General features: G+C 38.1%; 1 protein-coding gene across 1 annotated transcript in view; it reads right to left on the bottom strand.

Annotated features, from left to right (window-relative positions):
• ABLIM2 (actin binding LIM protein family member 2) overlaps positions 1-14497 on the bottom strand; it is a 293927-nt gene extending 279430 nt beyond the window's left edge. The window contains exon 1 of the mRNA XM_074276285.1: positions 13977-14497. Coding sequence (XP_074132386.1) covers positions 13977-13986 — 10 coding nt within the window. The 5' untranslated portion in view covers positions 13987-14497. The remainder of the gene's footprint in view (positions 1-13976) is intronic.
• Positions 14498-20859: the final 6362 nt, after the last annotated feature.

The raw sequence follows: 20859 nt of genomic DNA on the forward strand, positions 1-20859 counted from the left end.
TGTCTAAGCAAAGGTTAGGAAACTTTTTTAAAAATCACATATCTCTAATTTTTTGTTCATTTATTCATTAATCCAACAAACATTAATTTAATATTTTGTTTCCCCAGTTACATGTAAAAGCAATTTTTAATATTCATTTTTAAAACTGAGTTCCAGAATCTCTCCTTTCTTCTCCTCCCTTCTTCCCTCTCCCTCAATGAGAATGCAAACAATTCAATATAAGTTATACATGTGCAGTAAGGCAAAATATTCCCATGATCTAATGTTGTGAAAGAAAACAGACACACCCCCTCCCAAAAAAAAAAAACCCTCAAGGAAAATAACCAAAATTTTTTTAAAAGTATGCTTCAATCTGAATTCAGATACCATCAATTATTTCTCTGAATATGGATAATTTAAGTTTTTCAGAGTTGTCTTTGATCACTGTATTGCTGAGAATACTTATATCATTCCCAAGTGATCATCTTGCAATATTGTCATTACTTTGTACTTAGTACATTTCATTTTATATCAGCTCATGGAAGTCTTTTCAGGTTTTTCTGAGAGCATTCTGCTCATCATTTTTTATAGAACAATAGTATTTCATCATATTTGCATATCACAATGTATTCAGCTATTCCCCAATTGATGGACATCTCATCAGTTTCCAAATTTTTGCCCTCAGAAAATAGCTGCTATAAATATTTTGACATATATATCCTTTTCTTTTCTTTTTTTTTTAAATCTCTTATGGAATATAGATCTAATAGTAGTATTGCTAAATCAAAGTGGTATTCCTTTGGGGATACCACAGAATGGCTGAATCAGTTCATAATTCTACCAGCACTATATTAATATCAATTTTCCCATATCCCTTCCAACATTTGTCATCTTCCTTTTGTTTTATTAACCAATCTAATAGATAGATGGTAGTAGTTCAGAATTGCTTTAATTTGTATTTCTCCAATCAATAATGAGTTAGAGCAATTTTTCACATGGCTATCGATAGCTGTGATTACTTCATCTGAAAACTTTTCGTACTTTTTGATCATTTATTAATTGTGGAAATGGCTCTTATTTTTAGATATTTAACTAGAGTTTTCCATATGTTTGAAAATAAGGCGAGAAAATTGCTTCATTTTTTTCACAATTACTCTTCTTAAGTGTATTTCCCTCACTTATTCTATTATCTTGCATGTATCCTTCCTCAAAAGTGTTTTGCTTCTGACTACACCCTTCTCCCATCTGCCCTCTCTTCTATAAGACATATTTATTTCTATGCCCAATTGACTATGTATATTATTCTCTCTTTGAGTCAATTCCGATGAGTAAGGTTCTTCTTCCTTTTTATCTCCCCCCTCTTCCCCTTCACTATAATAGCTTTTCACTGGCTCTTTTATGTGATATCATTTTAACCCATTGTATCTCTCCCTTTGCCTTTTTCTCAGTACATTCCTCTTTTACTCCTTAATTTTACTTATTTTTTTAAGACATAATCTCTACAAATTCAACTAATATCTGTATTGTGATGCAGGCTCCACCTGCCAGTGGCTGCTGTGAGAGGATAGTGATGATACAAGGAGACTAGGGGGCAGTTGTATTGTCTGACCTCTCTCCTTTTCCCTCTGCCTCCAATTTATTTCATTCCCCATCCACTCTGCAACTGCTTCAGATGTTATGATTCACAACTGTGGAGGCTCTTGGAGAATTACCACCCCTTCATTTAGGCATGGTCTTTAACAACCTGTCTCCTCTATCTATCTATCTATCTGTCTGTCTGTCTCTCTATATATTTCTTTTAACTATCCTAATGAGTTATCATTAGGATAGTGTAACCTTATGAGTTACAAGTATCATCTTCCCATGTAGGAATGTAAACTTTAACTTTATTAGGTCGCTTAAGATTTCCCTTTCCTGATTATCTTTTTATGCTTCTCTAGAGTCTTATATGTAAAAGTCAAACTGTCTATTCAGTTCTGTTTTTCCCCTGAGGCAATTGGGATTAAGTGACTTGCCCAGGGTCACACAGCTAAGAAGTGTTAGGTGTCTGAGATCAGATTTGAACTCAGGTCCTCCTGACTTCAGGGCTGATGCTCTATCCACTACCTTTAACAATAGCTAAGAAGTTGGTGGAATTTAACCAGAAGAATCCCTTGCTCAGAGTTCTTTTATTCTTTTAACAGGCACAATTCATATGTTTGGACATTTGGCATGCAAACTTCAGAATAATCAAAATAATTCAGTCGGGAATGATCCAATGTTATTTCATTGCTGCCAGTAAGAATTGACAGCTGATACACACATGCATACATATATGCATACACACATCTAGAAGTGAAGCTCTCCAAAAGAAGGACTAGCAACTCTATATATACACCAACTTCTTAGCTATTGTTAATGGTTCAGAAGCCTCCTTTGCTTCTTTTTGGGACTAAAATATGGACTCTTAAAAAAAAAAAAAAGATCACAGGATTATACAAGTAGACCTATATAGAGGTCTACCTATAAAAGGACCTATAAGGTCATTTAATCCAACCCCCCACATTTTGTAATTGAGGAAAATGAAACTGAGAATGAATAAGGGATTTGTCCAAGGTTACAGTATAGTACAGTAGACAGAGCACTGGGCCAGGAGTTAGGAAGATATGAGTGCAAGTCCAACATTAGACCTTTATTAGCTATGTAACTCTAGGCAAGTCACTAAAAAAATTTGAGGACATATTGAAAAAGGAAATAGGAAATAACTCCAGTATCTTTATCAAGAAAATCCCATGGATAATAGTACATGGGGTTATGAACAGTTAGATATGACTGAATGACAACATAATATTGACTTATTCCTTTTAAATCAAGAACCTTTATCGAGGACCCTCTAGTCAAATAAATCAAACCATCAAACAGAGGACTCAGAGTCACCTAAGAAGCATTTCACACTTTACAAAGTGTTTCCACATTTATGACCTCATTTTGATCCTTTCTCAAACCCTGTTAGATAACAATTCCTACTGTCCATTTGGCTCCATTTTAAAAGCAAAGAAATTGAGGTTCAAACAGGTTGATTAAATGGTCCATGGTCACAATTAGCTACCAGATCAGAACTCAAGTTCACATAGTCTGACTTCAATAAATAACTAAGATTGTCAGAGGAAATAAAGATTATTTTGCATAGACAATCTCCTGAAACCTAAATAATAAAATTCTGGGTCAGACTAATTTATTTTCTGCTGCAATTTACTGGATGAAAAAAATGAAATAATAATAGTTGAAGTGGCATTTTGCTGTTCATTTCTCAAGGAAACATTAACACCGTGTAGAAAAAAAAGGAGTTTTAAGGCAAGATTAGGATCTTTGAAAATTGTTAGTCCTTTGAATTCATAGGATGCCGCAAATATTTCTAAACTAGTATGGACTTTTTTTAAGCACCAGAAAGTACCTAGTTCTCTTCTCACTTCATTCCAAAGATATGTTCTATGTTTGTGACAATACAAATGAAGCTACCTCCCGAATAAGATGCTAGGGGCTAGGAAAGATAGTTGTCCCATGGATTCCCCTGAAAATAGAAGACCCTCATTGCTGATTCCACCTCTTGACTATCGCCTCCCTAAGCCTAAAACAATAACACAACAGATACACTGTACTCACTAAGAGGAGATGCAACTGAATGAAGAAGTAATAGATAACCTGGATTTGATTCCCAACACAATTTCACCTTATGACATCAGATAAGTCATAACCATATCTCCTGAGGCCTCATTTTCCTCCTTAATAAAATGGGAAAATTATATCTCCTATCCATCTTTATATAATTGGGGAACTATGTATGTGGAATACTGAATGTGATGTCAGACTATAGCTGAACTAATTCCTCTTCTGAATTGCTTTTTTCTCTTCAATCCTCTTTTTTTTAAAGTGTGTTACAAAGAATGGTTCACTGGAAGGAGGAGGAAGGGAGAGATGTATGTGGAAAATGAGATAGTAGTACAAATAAAAGATATCAATCTTTTTTCTTAAAATAACTGAAATTTAGGAAAAATTGGCCCATATATAAACCATGAAATTTTTTGGAAAGGGTGGAGGGTGGGTGTATGTGTGTGCGTGTGCATGCATGTGTATAAAGAAATATAGTAAAATTATGAAGTTGAGCTAAACTATACAGTTCTGATAATCTAGGACATGAGTTCTTCATCTCTTTTGTGGCATGAATCCCTTTGACAATGTGGTGATGCCTATAACTTGCTCAGAATTATATTTTTAAACATAACATAAAGTATATAGGATTACAAAGAAAGCCAATATGAAGTACAATTATTGTTTTGTTCTGTTTTTAATAAATCAGAGTACCCAAGTTAAAACCTTTTCCTGTCATCTTTTATATGATTCCATCCATTCATATAACCAATAAATTCCTGCAGCAAGAGATAAAAGGAGAAATATAACTGTAGACAATATAAAATACTTGGAAACCTACTTGACAAAACAAACTCAAGAACTATATGACCACAATTACAAATACTTTTCACACAAATAAAGTCAGAGCTGAACAATTAAGGGGGGGGGGGGGAAATTGCTCTATGCAATGGGAAGTCTCTGCTAATATATAAAAATGAGAATTCTATCTAAATTAATTACTAATTCAGGACCATACCAATCAAACTACTAAAAATTATTGTACAGAGCTAGAAAAAAAGTAATAAATTCATCTGGAAGAAATTAGGGGAGTATGGAATAGTTTACCTCTCAGATTTATAGATAAGGAAGAATTCATAACTAAATAAGAGACAGAGTATATGTGAAGTAAAATATGTAATATTGATTATAATAAATAAAAACTGGGGAAAAAATTTATACTGTCTCTGACAAAGTTTAGCTTTCCAAATATCTATAGATCTGAGTCAAATTTATAAGAATACAGATCATTTTCACAATAAATAAGTGTTCAAAGAATTTGAACAGGCCGTTTTGGGAAGAAGAATTCAAATGTACATATGGTCATATTAAAAAAAAAAATGCCCTAAATCACTACTGATTAGAGAAATGCAAATTAAACCATTTCTGAGATACTACCTCACACCCATCAAATTGACTAATATGACAGAAAGGAAAAATGATAAATATCTGGGGAGAAGTGGGAAAATTGGAATTAGTAGTGTACTGTTGAAAAAACTGCCCATTGATCCAATTATTCTGGAGAACAGTTTGGCCCAAAGGCCTATAATCTATGCATATCCTTTGACCCAGAAATACCACTACTAGATCTGTATTTCAAAAACACTAAAGAAATAAAAAAGGAAAAGGACCTATTTGTACTAAAATATTTATAGTTACTCTTTAAGTAGTGGCAAAAAATGTAAATTGAGGGGAGGTCCATCTATGATTATGATAGAATACTATTGTGCTATAAGAAATGATGAGGAGGATGCTTTTAGAAAAAAAAACCTGGAAAGATTTATAGGAACTAAGGCAAAATGAAGTGAATTAAACCAGCAGAACATTGTACACAATAAGAGCAATACTATATGATGACCAATTGTGAATGACTTAGCTATTCTTAGCAACATAATGATACAAGACAATCCCAAATGATTTATGATGAAAAATACTATCCATCTCCAGAGAAAGAATGATGGAATCTGAATACAGATTGATGCATAAAGTTTTGCATTTTATTTTTGTATGTGTTTTCTTTCACAATATGACTAATATGAAAATGTTCTATATAACTGCATATATATAACAGCTATCAAATTGTTTGCCATTGCAAAGAAATGGGAAGGGGAGAATTTGGAACTCAAAATTTCAAAAAGCAAATGTTGGGGCAGCTAGATGGTACAGTGGGTAGAGCACTAGCCCAAAGTCAGGAGAACCTGAGTTCAAATCTGGCCTCAGACATTTAGTACTTCCTACTCCCACTGGCCTCAAACAAAAAGAAAAAGTGAATGTTAAAATTATTTTTACATTGAATTGGAAAAACATAAAATGTCATATAAAATTCAAATATTCTATCCTTTCATCTAAACATTTATTAAATATCCACCATCTGCAGAAACGATAAATAGTAGAGAAGATGAAAAATTTAGGGACACAATTTTTAACCTAAGGGAGGTTGCAGTCTAACCATTTGTTTTAGAATTACTTTCATTTCTGACTTTGTCATTCTAAAATAGGAAACCTGCTTAGGTAATATATAGGTATGCAGAAATTATAGATTTTAGGCATTTTCCATATTTCTTATCCCAACATTACATCAGGGTAGCAGTTATAATGGACATTTCCTAAAATGTAATCAGATCTTTTAGATTCTATAAAAATCTATTAAAAATATATTTAAAAAACAAATGTTAGAGTATCATATTAGACAAACTAGAACCACAAGTTGTCAAGTTAGAAAGAATTTAAGAGAGCACTTTAGTTCAACCCTCTCAGTTTATAAATGAGAAAACTGAGATTTGAGAAGTGAAATGATTGACTAAGGTCACATAACAATTTAAGGGCTAAAGGTATGACTAGAACCAAAATCTTCTATTTCTTACTACATTTTTCCCCATTAAACTTCATTGCCTTAATATAAGCGATACGAGATAAACATGTTTGCTCAGTTCTTTTATTTGGCTTTACAAAATCTCATGACAATGAAGAGATTACATGCTCAGTGTATTCCTCCATTGCTTTGGTACCCAAAGAATGGCTTTGGGTTAATTTGATTATCTGAATCTTGACAACACCTTTAGGCCAGGATAATAGATAGGACTACAGACAACTGTGAATACCACAATTTCCTTTTCCCATTCAATGAAACTACATTTGTTTTTGCTTGTGGCTTGAAGTCAAAGATCTGGCATTCATTGCTGGTCCTTGTACTTTTACCTATGAAACTCAAGTCAATTTTTTTTTTCTAGGTCCCAGTTTCCTTCTTTACTGAACACACTAGACTATCTCTAAGACTTTTCTAGGTCTGTACTATGATTTTATATCTTTAATTTTATAAGTAATTACTCATATTTATTCTTGTTTCATAAGTTTAGTTAGAAAGCTCCTTCTCTTCCCTGTGTGTTTCTGTGTTTCTTTGATTCTCTGTCTCTGAGTTTGTGTCTCTATCTTTCTCTCTCTTGATTTTTCTGCCTCTTTCTTGCTCTGTGTTAGTCTCTCTGTCTATGTCTGTTTCTCTGTCTCTCTTCTGTATGTCACCCTGTCACTCTCTCTCTATCTCTCTGTAGTAAAAATAAATTCTGGATGAAACAAAATTGCTGAGGAATCAAAGATTGTAATACACTGTATCACTAAACATCTGTATGCATGGTAACATCTTTGCAATATTAAAAGCCAGAGCTTCCTTCTGAAAAAAGAACTTTGAAGCTCCCTTTATTTTTGATCATCAGTCCCGTGAATGCAGAGCTTGAAAAGTGATCAAAAGCTACTTTGTCATTCATGCCTGAACAGAAGTTCTAAAAGATGGCTGTACTTGGTTGGTTTTCTTCTCTCCTTTTCTTCCCCCTTTGGAAAAATTACAGTAGCTGCACCTTCATTAGAAATAACATATGCCAGCCACTGCGGAGCCAGGTATCTATACAGATATGTATCACAATATTCATTAATCCTTGGCACATGATTTCAAGATATAAATTGTCCATCTAGTCTCCTCAGTCACATGGATTTGAATAGGGGACTAAGCATAATTTCATATTCTAATGGAATCACAATCTCATTAGTATGGGGCTTCCTTCTTTGGGGAAAGATCACAATTGATCAATGGATTTAGCCTGGGTACATTTCCATAAATTCTCTCCAGAGGATCCACCCAATGCATTAAAGTGATTCTATTGGTTTCATAGCTCCCAGTACAGCAATGGGGTTGTCCATCTGTTTTGTCCCTTTGTGTGATCAATCCACTTTCTCTTCTCACCATGTGTATCCTCAATACCAGTCCTGTCATTACTCATACATAAAACATCTTTGGTTGCTATAGCATTGGACCTGAAGCCAGCAAAGCCTAATTTGAATCCTATCCCTGGCATTTCTTGGCTGTGCATCTAAGGCATGCCCCTTAACTTCTCTGCTTCTCTCAGTTTTCTTATAAGTGGAGATGGTATATAAAATATATGTACAGATTTAGTATAAGGTCCAACTGTGATAATACATAAATATCCAAAATACTAAAATATACAATACTTAAAATTCTATATGTTTTAGTAATACTGTCAATCACTACTTTCTTGTTTAAAAGGGCAACTAAAAGGCATAGTCAATAAAATGTCTATCCTGGAGTCAGGAAAACTCATCTTTATGAGTTCAGATTTGGCCTCAGACATTTATTAGCTGTGTGTTACAAATCATTTCAGCCTGTTTGCCTCAGTTTCCTCATCTGTAAAATGAGCTGAAGAAGGAAATAGCAAACCACTCCAGTATCTCTGCCAAGGAAACCTTACATGGTATTACTTTCTCCACAATTTTGTTGGGAAAATGTAAATATTATTATTCCCATTTCACAAATAAGAAAACTGAGCTTCATAAAGTTTATATTCAAAGGTTTCATAGAGGAACAATGGAGTGGGGACTTGAACTCAGGTTTTCTTACTACATGTTCACTAATTTTCTACTACAAGAGAATGGATGCTATTACTATTGAAAAAAACAGTTTTAAAATATGTCTATAAGTATCAGAGATGTCAGAAAGTAATGAAGCACAATTTTAAGCTGAAAACAAAAGAGGATAAATATTATTTTTAAATTCCTTAATACTGTATTCAAATTTAAATTTTACTGATTAATTGATAAAAATTAGAGGCATAAAATTAAGACAACTCTGAGATACCACTACACACCTGTTAGATTGGCTAGAATGACAGAGAAAGATAATGTGGAATGTCGGAAGGGATGTGGGAAAACTGGGACACTGATACATTGTTGGTGGAATTGTGAAAACATCCAGCCATTCTGGAGAATGATTTGGAACTTTGCTCAAAGAGCTATCAAACTGTGCATACCCTTTGATACAGCAGTGTTATTACTGGGCTTATATCCCAAGGAAATACTAAAGAAGGGAAAGAGACCTGTATGTTCAAAAAATATTTTTTTTTAATTAGAGGCATATCAAAAGTAGCAAGTTAGAAAGTGGAGAAATAATGGTGCTAATAGTGAGCATAATGACAGCATCTGGCAATGAAAGTTAGCATATATATAGTGAGAGAGATGGGAGACTTGCACATTAGGAATATCACTGGATTTTGAAATCTGGAAGTCTGGGTTCAGTTCTAGTTCCACTATTTACTATAGAAGTGATTTGGGCAAGTTACTTAATTGCCAGCTTCAGTTTCTTTTTTTTTTTTTTTTTGTAAAATAGGATCAATCACCAAACTACCTGCATTACTTAGTGCTTTTGTGAGAATTAGCTTTGTGAACTCTGGAATGTGACCAAAAAATGAGGTCCATGTGATCCAACTTGTATCCCCTTAGGAGCATGGTGCTGTTCCATGGATGTTTTACAATAAACATTAATAATACAAATAATGAATTAACTATAATAATATAATGATGTGTGACTACTCCTTCCATCAATATTGATTGTAATTTTCCAGACTTTAGCATATAGTCTTAATGAGTTGCTACAGCCTACCATCTGCTAATGTAGTTCTCATCTCTTAGCAAAGTTGGTCCTCAGTTAAAAAATAAAACAACCCATTTCTGGGCCCTTACTCAGAGCACTTCCAACCTGAGCTGAAACACAGCCTATAAGAGTTTATGGTCAGGGCAGCTAGTTGGTGTAATGAATAGAGAACCAGCCCCTAAAGTCAGGAAAACCTGAGTTCAAATCTGATCTCAGGCACTTAACACTTCCTGGCTGTGGGACCCTGGGCAAGTTACTTATCCCCAATTGCCTCAAGAAAAAAAAAAAAAAGTTCATAGTCAGATCATTTCATAGTAAAGCATTAGATGAAAATTTTAGCAGAAGTATAATTGAAAGTATAACTAAAAAAAAAAAAAAGATGTCTCTTACAGAGGTCTGTCAGAAAAGAAATCTCCCCTCCAATCCTTGTTTTCCTATTAATTGACTATATGAACTTTGACAAACTGCTTTACATCCAAATTTATAAAAAAGTGAATATTTACACAAGTGGAACATGAGGAGGAAAGCATTTTGTCCACTTTAAGGTGCTAAAGAAATTAGAGCAGCTGAATTATTATTATCCCTTCCTACTCCTACATTAGCTGGTTCTAATTTCTTCCTTTCATAGATTGTCCCTCCTTTGTTTGTTAGAAAAACATAAAAAGGCATCAATTATTGTCACAGCAAACATAAAATTATGCTTTTCATACCCAAACATTACCCCCTCTTTGAATCCTCCATTAAAAGTATCTTTATTTTTAATAGACTTTAAGAGTTGTCTTTAAAAAAAAAAAAATCATTCAGTGAATAAATATTTTGAATGAACTAATCTCTTGTTTTGAACCATGTACTGATTTACTATTCATTGCAAAACTTGTAGAGGAGAGTTGACTATCTTAAAATCCCTTTCAAAACTTATTCAAACCAAAATTGCTAGGAATTTTCTTAAATAATTTTCAGGCATGAAATTTCATATGTAAATTTCAATGTAATGTGTTTAGTTTCAAAAACTGAAAATGGGCAACTTCATCTGATTATAGAATTATGAATGTTAAAGGAAAAATCATGCTCATATAATCTAAGTGATTAATTTCACAACTGAGGAAACTGGATATTAAGATTCAATCTTAGTCTTCTTTTGGTGACAAGTTTTTCTTCCAGGATTTTGAAGCATCAGGTAGGATATCATTACCATTACTACAAGTGATTAGAGAAGAGTGGCAAATAAACAAAGAGGTTTGGAGTTTGAAGAGGCTTCTGAAGATCCAATGCCCTACCTGATAAAAGAGACTCCTTGACTATATTCTGAGTCCATGGAACTCACTATCTCAGAAAACAGTCTGTGCTACTTATAAACAGCTTTAGTTGTTTAAAAAATTCTTCCTTTTACTTCAATGGATATATCATCAGTGTTGATGATTGTTGTTGATGTTGTTGATGATGATGATAGCCAGTGTTGGCTCCTCCTATACTGGTACAGAGTGAAGTCCATCTACACTGAAAGACTTCCTCTATTTCTTTTTTGCATTTTGTGGGTAGCCAGTGAAGCACTCGAGCTATGAGCTTTCATCATATGGCTAACCCACCTTTTTCAATCATAGACTGAAATCAATTTTGCAACCAATGAATATTTCTTTAGCAGGCTTCATGCTGCACATTATGGGAATGCAAAGAGAAAAAGTCACATAGTTCTTGTCCTTATAATGCTTACATTCTACTGGATAACCACATGAACTTATAAATACAGAATAATTTTGTGATTAGCAGCCAGGTAATTGTGAAAGGTTGTGTTGAGATAGAATTTAAGGTAAACTTTTGAGGAAAGGAATGATTTTCTAAGAGAAGTGAGAAGAGACTGTACTCCAGGAATATGTGATGACAAGTCCTGGATCAAAAGAATTTCAATCAAAACTAATAATAGTAAGATTTCTATTAGACTAATTTCTATTCCATTTGTACAGCTTAAAAGCATTCTACAAACTACCCATATTTACCACCTCACTTTATTTACCACACCCATTAATTATTCTCACTTAACTTTTTTTGGTCTTAGCTAATAGCTAGCATTTATATACTGCCAAATGGGACACAAATATATTATTTTGTCCTCACAACTAGGTGATATAGGTGGTTATTATTTGTGTTTTACAGATGAAGAAACTGAAATAGACAGAAGTTAACTGACTTTGGAAGGTTATATTGCTATTGTGTCAGAAACAGAATTTGAATTCAGATCTCCTTATTCTAGGTCCAGAGAGCTCTATTTACTAAGCCTTAAAGGCAGGGACTGTTGTTGCCTTTCTTTGTATCTCTAGGACTTTGTATCACATATACCAAGCCCTTAAATCAACAAACATTTATTAAGTGTCTAATATGTACCAACCCTCACTTAATAAATGCTTATTGACTTGATTTCCTTATCCACAAAATAAACCCATTTACTTAATCAGGAGTTCTTAACCTATAGTCCATAGCCTTCCAGAGTCCAGGGACAAATTTTAGAGTCCTGAACTTGGATGGGGGAAAATATTACATTTTTATTTTCACTATCCTCTAAATGAAATTTAACATTTCCTTCAATCACTTAAAGACAGTATTCAGAGAAGGGGTTTATGGACTTCCTCAAATTGCCAAAAAAAAGAACTCTGGATTTAAATGTAAGATCTCTCTAAGCACTAAAATTAAATTATCTGTGATAACAGATGAGGGAGGGTATGGTCCAGAAAAAAGGCCTATTAGGTACGGGCGGGGGAGGATGTTATAGGGACAACTGAATTACGTGGTAGAAATGACCCACATTTGGGTTCCTTGAAGGCATGGATTGAAATCGTTCGCTAGATGTGGGTGTCCCGGCTCATAAATTGGGAGCCCAGAGTGTCACTGGCTATCCTCCTGGGCTCCCTTCCTCTCAGCCTCCTGGAAGATTGTCTTCAGAAATCCCCCTCCCGAACACATCATAAAGTCCCCTTTCAGACCTCCCCGTTTTAGCCATCACCTCTCCCCTTTAAAGCTCCCTATAAAAGGCCCTTCCTCAGTCTGCCAGGTCTCGACAATCCCATCTCTCACCCACAATCCCACCTCCCACCTGAAGTCCCCCTCAAGCTGACAGAGGGGCTCCTTCCGCAATGCCTTTCCAAAGAGAGCTTGGACAGAGCTAGCTCGTCTATTCCTGAAACTGACGCTCACTGCAGCTAGCTTGGACTTGGCAGGTTGAGGCAGGGAAGAGAGAGAGCTGAGCTTCCTATTTTACATCCGGACTGGGCACCTTAACCCTCCCCACCCCCAGAACCCCAAAGTTCCATGCCATGTCTGGGCGCCTGGCATAATCCGCCGCCAGCCAGAGCTCCCGGGTGCCTATTATTAGTCGGAGGAGGGGCTCTCGGCTCGGATGGCTGGAGAGCCCTGCAGTAGCAGCTACAGCAGCAAGAGACCGGTGCTGCAAGATGATAGGGCTTCTTTCCAAACCCAGACAGACACAGAGGGAAAGGGTGCGAGCCTCCGTTATTTTCTGGGCCGGAAAGGAACCTGCATTACAACGTGATGGAACCGCAAAGAGGGAGAAAAGAGAAGGATATTGACTTTAGACTGGCTAAGAGACTAGAAAGGAGGAAGAAAGGGTGAGGGGCAACAACACTTGGATGCTGACCGTCAGTAAAAGCTACTGAACCCAAGACATCTAGTGACGACCCCAGAATCCCAGCAGTGCGCTGCTAGTTTGGTCATTCTGCCTTCTGAACCTCTCTCAGCCCACTGAAATGGGAATAGCAATCCGTTTACACTCTCCTTCTCAGGTCCTTCTTAAGATTCCCCTTAATAAAAGAGAAAGCAATGCCTTTTTATTATCATCAATGAGATGTGACACAGAACTGTGGCCCGCATCCCCTTCTTGGGCTTCGGAAAATCTCGTTAGGAGAACTAGGGTGGGGTCACCAGCAAACTACTGCAGCTTTTTCCTCCACTCTCAGAAAGAAGATATGCAGGGCTTCAGGCCCAAGCGGCGGCCTGAAATGTCCTCAAAAATGCCTCCCCTTCTCATTTTAAGATCTCAAGATTTTAGGATGGGGAAGGGGGAAGCGTGCTGCTGGAAATCCTTTAAAAATCAGAATGTCAGAGCTTCAAGGGAGCAGGGAATATCTGCTTCCAGAGCTGGAGGAGATTTCTGAAATCAGCTAGTCCGACCCCCTCCTTATGTAGGGATACTGAGATGGGGAAACTGAGATCCAGAAAAGAAAAAAATGGACTTACCCACTCACACAGCGACTAGGAGGATTCCTCCCCCTCAAGTGGCTGAACAGAATGAAGCCCCTCCTAGCTGGCCAACCCCTTCTCCTTTGCCCTCCCCTTCTCTCTCGGCGGGCTCAGTCCCCGAGTGCTGGAAGGCGCGAGCCGCACTTACCTGTGCTCATCTTCCCCGAAGGCGCCCGTGCTTAGCGGATCCAGCTCCTCCAGCAGCCTCCTCTGGCCGGCTTCCCCAGGGTCGAGGTGGATGCGCCGGGCGCCGCTCCTCTCCGCTGCTGCCGCCGCTGGCTCAGACTGGGATGGCTCCACTTCCCCACCCTCTCCTACCTGTTACGCATCAAAAAGTCCCACGAGCAGCAGCAGCTGCAGCAGCTGCAACACTAGCAGCAGCACCAAGCAGCCGCGCTCTATCAGCTGTGAGCGGGCAACACTGCTACATCCCTCCCTTCCTCGCCCGGGATCGGGTTATAAGCGGTGGTCCACGCCCCCTCCCTCCCCGCGGACACCGCCCTAGAGTTCCCGGGGTCAGTCGCACCGCATCCCCTCCGGCCAACTGGGCAAGAGCGGCCCCGCGCGCCGCAAGAAGGGCGCAGCGGGCGCTAGGGCGGCGCGCGCTGTTCTTCCCACGGGCCCCGCGGTGGCAGGTCCGCAGGCAACCCCAGCTCTCGCTCTGTTCACCATCCCCACTGACAGCTCTGTCACTCACTTCCCCGGGCGCGCCTCCCTCCCCTTTCCCTCCCCGCCTCCCTCTTTCCCTGGCAGCTGCCACCACTGTTCACCCGGCTCTCCGCCCGCCCCGCAGGCCAGGTGGTAACCCAGCCCAAGCTCAATGACAGGTCTCCTGCGCTGGGAGGAGAAGAGTTTCCCAGGGAAAGCACCCTGGGAAGTGTAGGCGGTGAGCCCCAAACCTATCGCATCTCTGGAAGGCCATGGGCGGAGCGGACTACGAGCCCCACAATGCTCTGCGCAGATACAGACACAGCTGACAGCCCAGCGGTCGGCTGCAGGACTCTATCCGTCTCTTTAACAAGACAGGGAAACTGAGGCGCAGAGAAGGCCCAAGCTCACACAACTAGTAGGTGACAGAGAGACGACTCAAACTTAGGTGTTCTGACTGATCCAAACTCAGTGCTGTCTAAACATCGCATTATTGTCTGTGCTGTTTATTTGGCACTTAAAACTACCAAAGTAGAAAAGACCTTAAGGATAGTAAATGTCAAACTATTTTACAGGGAGGAACAAACCAGGAAGGAAAAATGTCTTCCTACAATCAGACAGCTAGGACCTAACTAAGATTTCCAATGCTTAACTCCAGTAATTTCCCCACTAGACCCTGCTGGGGTCCAGGAGTCATTCATTCATTCATTCAATAAGCATACACTAAACTGTGTCCCAGGAACGTGCTACATGCTTGGGATATAAGCTCAAAAAATGAAAGTCCTCAAGAAGCTTACAATGCAATGGAAGGAGAAGTATGTATATAGAACATTACCTTTATATTTATTTAGGAAATGCAAACCTCTCCAGTTATTATTGTCACGAAAGCTCCATGGAAAGGCAGCTGGGGGTGGATACCAGGGCACCAGCCCTGAAGTCAGGAGGACACGAGTTCAAATCTGGCCTCAGAAACTTAACACTTCCTATCTGTGTGACCCTGGACAGTCACTTAACCCCAGTTGCCTCTGCAAAAGAAAGAAAGAGAGAAAGAAAGATAGAAAGAAACAAAGAAAGAAAGAGAGAAAGAAAAATAGAAAGAAAGACAGAAAGAGAAAGATAGAAAGAGAGGAAAAAAGAGAGAAAGAAAGACAGAAAGAGAAAGATAGAAAGAGGAAAAAAGAGAGAAAGAAAGGCAGAAAGAGAAAGACAGGAAGGAAGGGAAGGGAAGGGAAGGGAAGGGAAGGGAAGGGAAGGGAAGGGAAGGGAAGAGAAAGGAAGGGAAGGGAAGGGAAGGGGGAAGGGGAAGGGGGAAGGGAAGGGAAGGGGGAAGGGAGAAGAGAAAGGAAGGGGAAGGGGGAAGGGAAGGGAAGGGGGAAGGGAGAAAAGAAAGGAAGGGGAAGGGGGAAGGGAAGGGAAGGGGGAAGGGGGAAGGGAAGGGAAGGGGGAAGGGGAGGGAAGGGAAGGGAAGGGGGAAGGGGGAAGGGGGAAGGGGGAAGGAGGAAGGGGGAAGGGGGAAGGAGGAAGGGGGAAGGGGGAAGGGGAGGGAAGGGAAGGGAAGGGGGAAGGGGGAAGGGGGAAGGGGGAAGGAGGAAGGGGGAAGGGGGAAGGAGGAAGGGAAAGGAAGGGGAAGGGGGAAGGGGAAGGGAAGGGAAGGGGGAAGGGGGAAGGGAAGGGGGAAGGGGGAAGGAGGAAGGGAAGGGAAGGGGGAAGGGAAAGGAAGGGGGAAGGGGGAGGGGGAAGGGAAGAAAAGAAAAGAAAAGAAAAGAAAAGAAAAGAAAAGAAAAGAAAAGAAAAGAAAAGAAAAGAAAAGAAAAGAAAAGAAAAGAAAAGAAAAGAAAAGAAAAGAAAAGAAAAGAAAAGAAAAGAAAAGAAAAGAAAAAACCCCATGGACCCCATGCTCCAGGGGCAGGATTGGCATGCTATGGTACACCAAGAGACAGACATAACTGAATAAAAAGATGTGCAAATATACTTACATGTGTGCATATAGATACCTATATACTTGTGTGTGTCTGTGTGTGTGTGTGTGTATACATACATATATATATATATTTCCATGTGCATATATATAATATCTCTGGACTCACTCTCCTAACTCACCCTGACAGTAGAAGGTTAGATTTCCAGAGGAGTGCCTGCTACTACTTTATAGGTTAGGAGTAACCTTGTGGATGGCTAACCTTACACTTGCTTACAAGCCCCTACTCTTTTTTAAGTCAGCAAAGGTATTTACTCCAATGGCAAAGCAAAAACTGATCACAAAGCATTTCTCCCTTAAATAGAGGTGCACTCTCCCACAAATCACATGCAATCTTTGAGGGGAGTGTGTGAATTAATGTTAAATGCAGTGTAGGAAGACACAATAGCCAATACAACTTACAACCCTAACTAGAGCTTCAGTGATCTTTCTTCTTCTAAAGGGTCCACACAAACTTCACTATAGGATTCAACATAGAAAATAGAGAGTCATAACTCTAAGATACCACTACATACCTGTCAGATTGGCTAAGATGACAGGAAGGAATAATGATGAATGTTGGAGGGGATGTGGGAAAATTGGGACACTAATACATTGTTGGTGGAATTGTGAATAGATCCAGCCATTCTGGAGAGCAATTTGGAACTATGCCTCAAAAGTTATCAAATTGTTCATACCCTTTGATCCAGCATTGCTGTTATTGGGTTTATATCCCAAAGAAATACTAAAGAGTGGAAAGGGACCTGTATGTGACAAAATGTTTGTGGCAGCTCTTTTCACAGTGGCTAGAAACTGGAAGTTGAATGGATGTCCATCAATTGGAGAATGGTTGGGTAAATTATGGTATATGAAGGTTATGGAATATTATTGCTCTGTAAGAAATAACCAACAGGAGGAATACAGAGAGGCTTGGAGAGACTTACATCAACTGATGCTGAGTGAAATGAATAGAACCAGAAGATCACTGTACACTTCAACAACAATACTGTATGAAGATGTATTCTGATGGAAGTGGAAATCTTCAACATAAAGAAAAGCCAACTCACTTCCAGTTGATCAATGATGGTCAGAAATAACTACACCCAGAGAAGGAACACTGGGAAGTGAATGTAAATTGTTAGCACTACTCTCTATCTACCCAGGTTACTTATACCTTTGGAATCCAATACTTAACGTGCAACAAGAAAATGGTATTTACACACATGTATTGTACCTAGGTTATACTGTAACACATGTAAAATGTATGGGATTGCCTGTCATCGGGGGGGAGGGAGTAGAGGGAGGGAGGGGAAAATTTGGAAAAATGAATACAAGGCATAATGTTATAAAAAAAATTACTCATGCATATATACTGTCAAAAAAATTTATACTTATAAAATTTAAAAAAAAGAAAATAGAGAGTCATTTAACCGTTCAGCTGAACTGTAACCTCTGAAATGCTTGCTCCATAATTAACAAATTTAATTTCATTTTAAACCTTTTCTTTCTCATTCCCATCATCACCTGTCACTTATTGAGTAAAAGTTGAATGACTTATTGAGACCTTCCTCCTTCCTGAAAACTGGTTTCCTCAATAACTTTTCTAGTACTAGCTGTACTTTCTCTCATATTCTCCACACTCATTTATCTAAGTGGAGGAGTCTGAATACCCCTTTGTCTCATTTCTCTCCTGTTCCAATTTCCCATGGCCAGCCTCTCTCATCATTATGACTAAATGACCTTTCCTCCTTTGAGGTTTCCACTATCCACATTTATCACTCAACCTAGATTTTTGTGACTGTTATTTATCTAAACCTTCGTTTCCCCTTTCCCTTCACTCCCACATGAGAGTATCCCTCTTCTTCTCTCTTTCTATTCTTTTTCTTAATTTCAAGACATAAGAGAGTCACTGGAAAGCCTGGCATAATTGGATTTTCTCTGTGAACCTTGATACCAACAGGGATCAGAAAGGACATATCTATCATCTTCCCAAATGTAAGTGTAAGCACTTTATCATTTATTTTTTTTCCAGTTACATGTAAAAAATTCTTAGCTTTAATTTTCTTTTATGTTTTAAGTTCAAAATTCTCTTCTTCCCTCCTTTCCTTCTATTCCTCCTCATTGAGGAGGCAAGCAAGTCTTTCCAGCTTTTTCTGAGAACATTCTGCACATCATTTTTATAACACCATGTTATTCCATCATACTCTATTCCCAAATTGATGAACATCCCCTCAATTTCCAATTCTTTTCTATCACAAAAAGAACTGCTATGAATATTTTGTATATGTAGCTCTCTTCTCTCTCTCTTCTCCCCCCCCCCCCAGGCTGGGGTTAAGTGACTTGCCCAGGGTCACACAGCTAGGAAGTGTTAAGTGTCTAAGCTCAAATTTGAACTCGGGTCTTCCTGAATTCAGGGCTGGTGCTCTATCCACTGTGCCACTTAGCTGCCCTTTCTTTCCTCTTTTTAAAAAAAATATCTTTGGGGTACAGATCTAGTAGAGATCAAAGGTCAAAGGGTATGCACAATTATAGCTCTTTTTAGCATAGTTCCAAATTACTCTCTAGAATGATTGGATCAGTTTACTCCACCAACATTGCATTAGTGTCCAAATTTGATTAATCCTTGATATCTGTTGGAGTCATTATTTCCACGTACCCAATTATATTTTTTAAGGAATTGTTTCTAAAGAAATTGAACTTTTGCATCTCTTTTTCCATTTTCTCAATCATTCTTTTTAAGATATTTTTTCTCTTCAGTAGATTTTTGTAACTCTTTTTACCATTTACCCCAGTCTGTTTTTAAGGTGTTATTTTCTTCAGCATTTTGGTGCCTTCTTTACCAAATTGTTGTGATCAATATAATACACAAAATTATATGATGAGTAAATATAAAACAAAGTATTACATGAGGTCTAAAGAGGTAAGATTGTTGACAACTGAAAAATCAGAGAAGAATTTCTATAAGGAATTGAATTTGAATTGGGTTTTAAAAATGAGTTCTTATTGTGTTCTTTGTTCTCAATGAGAACCATGACATCAGGAAGGTGATACCATGATATGCAAGTGAATTGGACTTAAGTAAGGATAGACTGTGCAAAATTATAGGAATTCAACAGAGGAACTGAGACAGATAGGACATTTCAGACATAGGGAATGTATAAAAATATATATGAAGTTGTAGCAGTACAAGGTATATTTAGAGGAACAAAAAATAGTTCAATTTGACTGGAATGTAGGCAATATGCATATAACTAAGTATATGCAAAATACAGATATGGAATAGATGGTCGATATTCTTAAAGAGGCAGCTGAGTGACTCAGGGGATAAAGCACTGAAGTCAGGAAGACCTAAGTTCAAAGTCAATCTTCTCACTAGCTGTGTGACTCTGAGCAAGTCCCTTAACCTCTCCACTGGAGAAGAAAATGACAAACCATTCCAGTACCTTTGTTTCAGAAAATCTCATGGATGGTATGATCCACGGGAGTCACAAAGAATTGAACATGACTAAACAACAACAATCTTAGAGAGGCAGGCATTGGGAAAGGCCTTCTGAAAAAGGTGGGATGTAAGCTGAGTCTTGAAAATGTCCAGGAACTTAAGACATGGAGGTGAGGTTTGAGAGCACTTTATGCACAAGAGCCAGCTGGTAGAAAAACAAAGAGATGGGAGATGAAGTGCACTGATTGAAGAATAGTTAGTAAGGCCAATATAGTGCTATCAAAGGCTACAGGGAAGGTGCCATGCTCTAAAGAGCATTAAATGCAAAAGGGAAGAGCTTCTATCTGATCCTAGAGTTAATAAAAAACTACTGGGTGACACTGGCGAATGTTCAATTTAGGGAAATCATCATGGCAGCTGAGAAAAAGAAGGATTAGTATGGGAAGAGAATTAAGGCCAGGAAACCAATTAGAAATCTCTTGCAATAATCCAGTCAAGAAGTGAGGATGGCCTGGACTACATTGGTAGCTGTGTGAATGAAGAGAAAGAAATTTATTCTAGAGATGTGCAAATAGAAATGGCAATACTGGTCAACAGACTGAATGGGGTTACTTGGAGTGAAGAGTCAAAAATGATACTTAAGTTTGTGAACATAGGTAATTAGGAGGATGACAATACTACTCACATAGAAAGAAAAGTTCCGAAGAGGGGATGTGGGTTTTTTTTGGGGGGAGGAAGGGTTTTGTTTTGTACATGTTGAGCTTAAGAAGTGTGTGAGATATTCATTTTGAGATATCCAATAACCAGTGGGAAATGCTTGATTATAGGTCAGAAGAAAAATTAGAGATTTATATATAGATCTGGGAATTCACTACACAGATGATAATGAAATTCATGGGAGTGGATGAGATCACCAAGTAAATAGCTATAATTCAAGGCAAAATATAATAAGTACCACTGGAGAGGTAAACACTCCTCTTGGTCACA

The sequence above is a fragment of the Sminthopsis crassicaudata genome, chromosome 6 (genome assembly GCF_048593235.1).
Source record: "Sminthopsis crassicaudata isolate SCR6 chromosome 6, ASM4859323v1, whole genome shotgun sequence".
Lineage (NCBI taxonomy): Eukaryota > Metazoa > Chordata > Mammalia > Dasyuromorphia > Dasyuridae > Sminthopsis > Sminthopsis crassicaudata.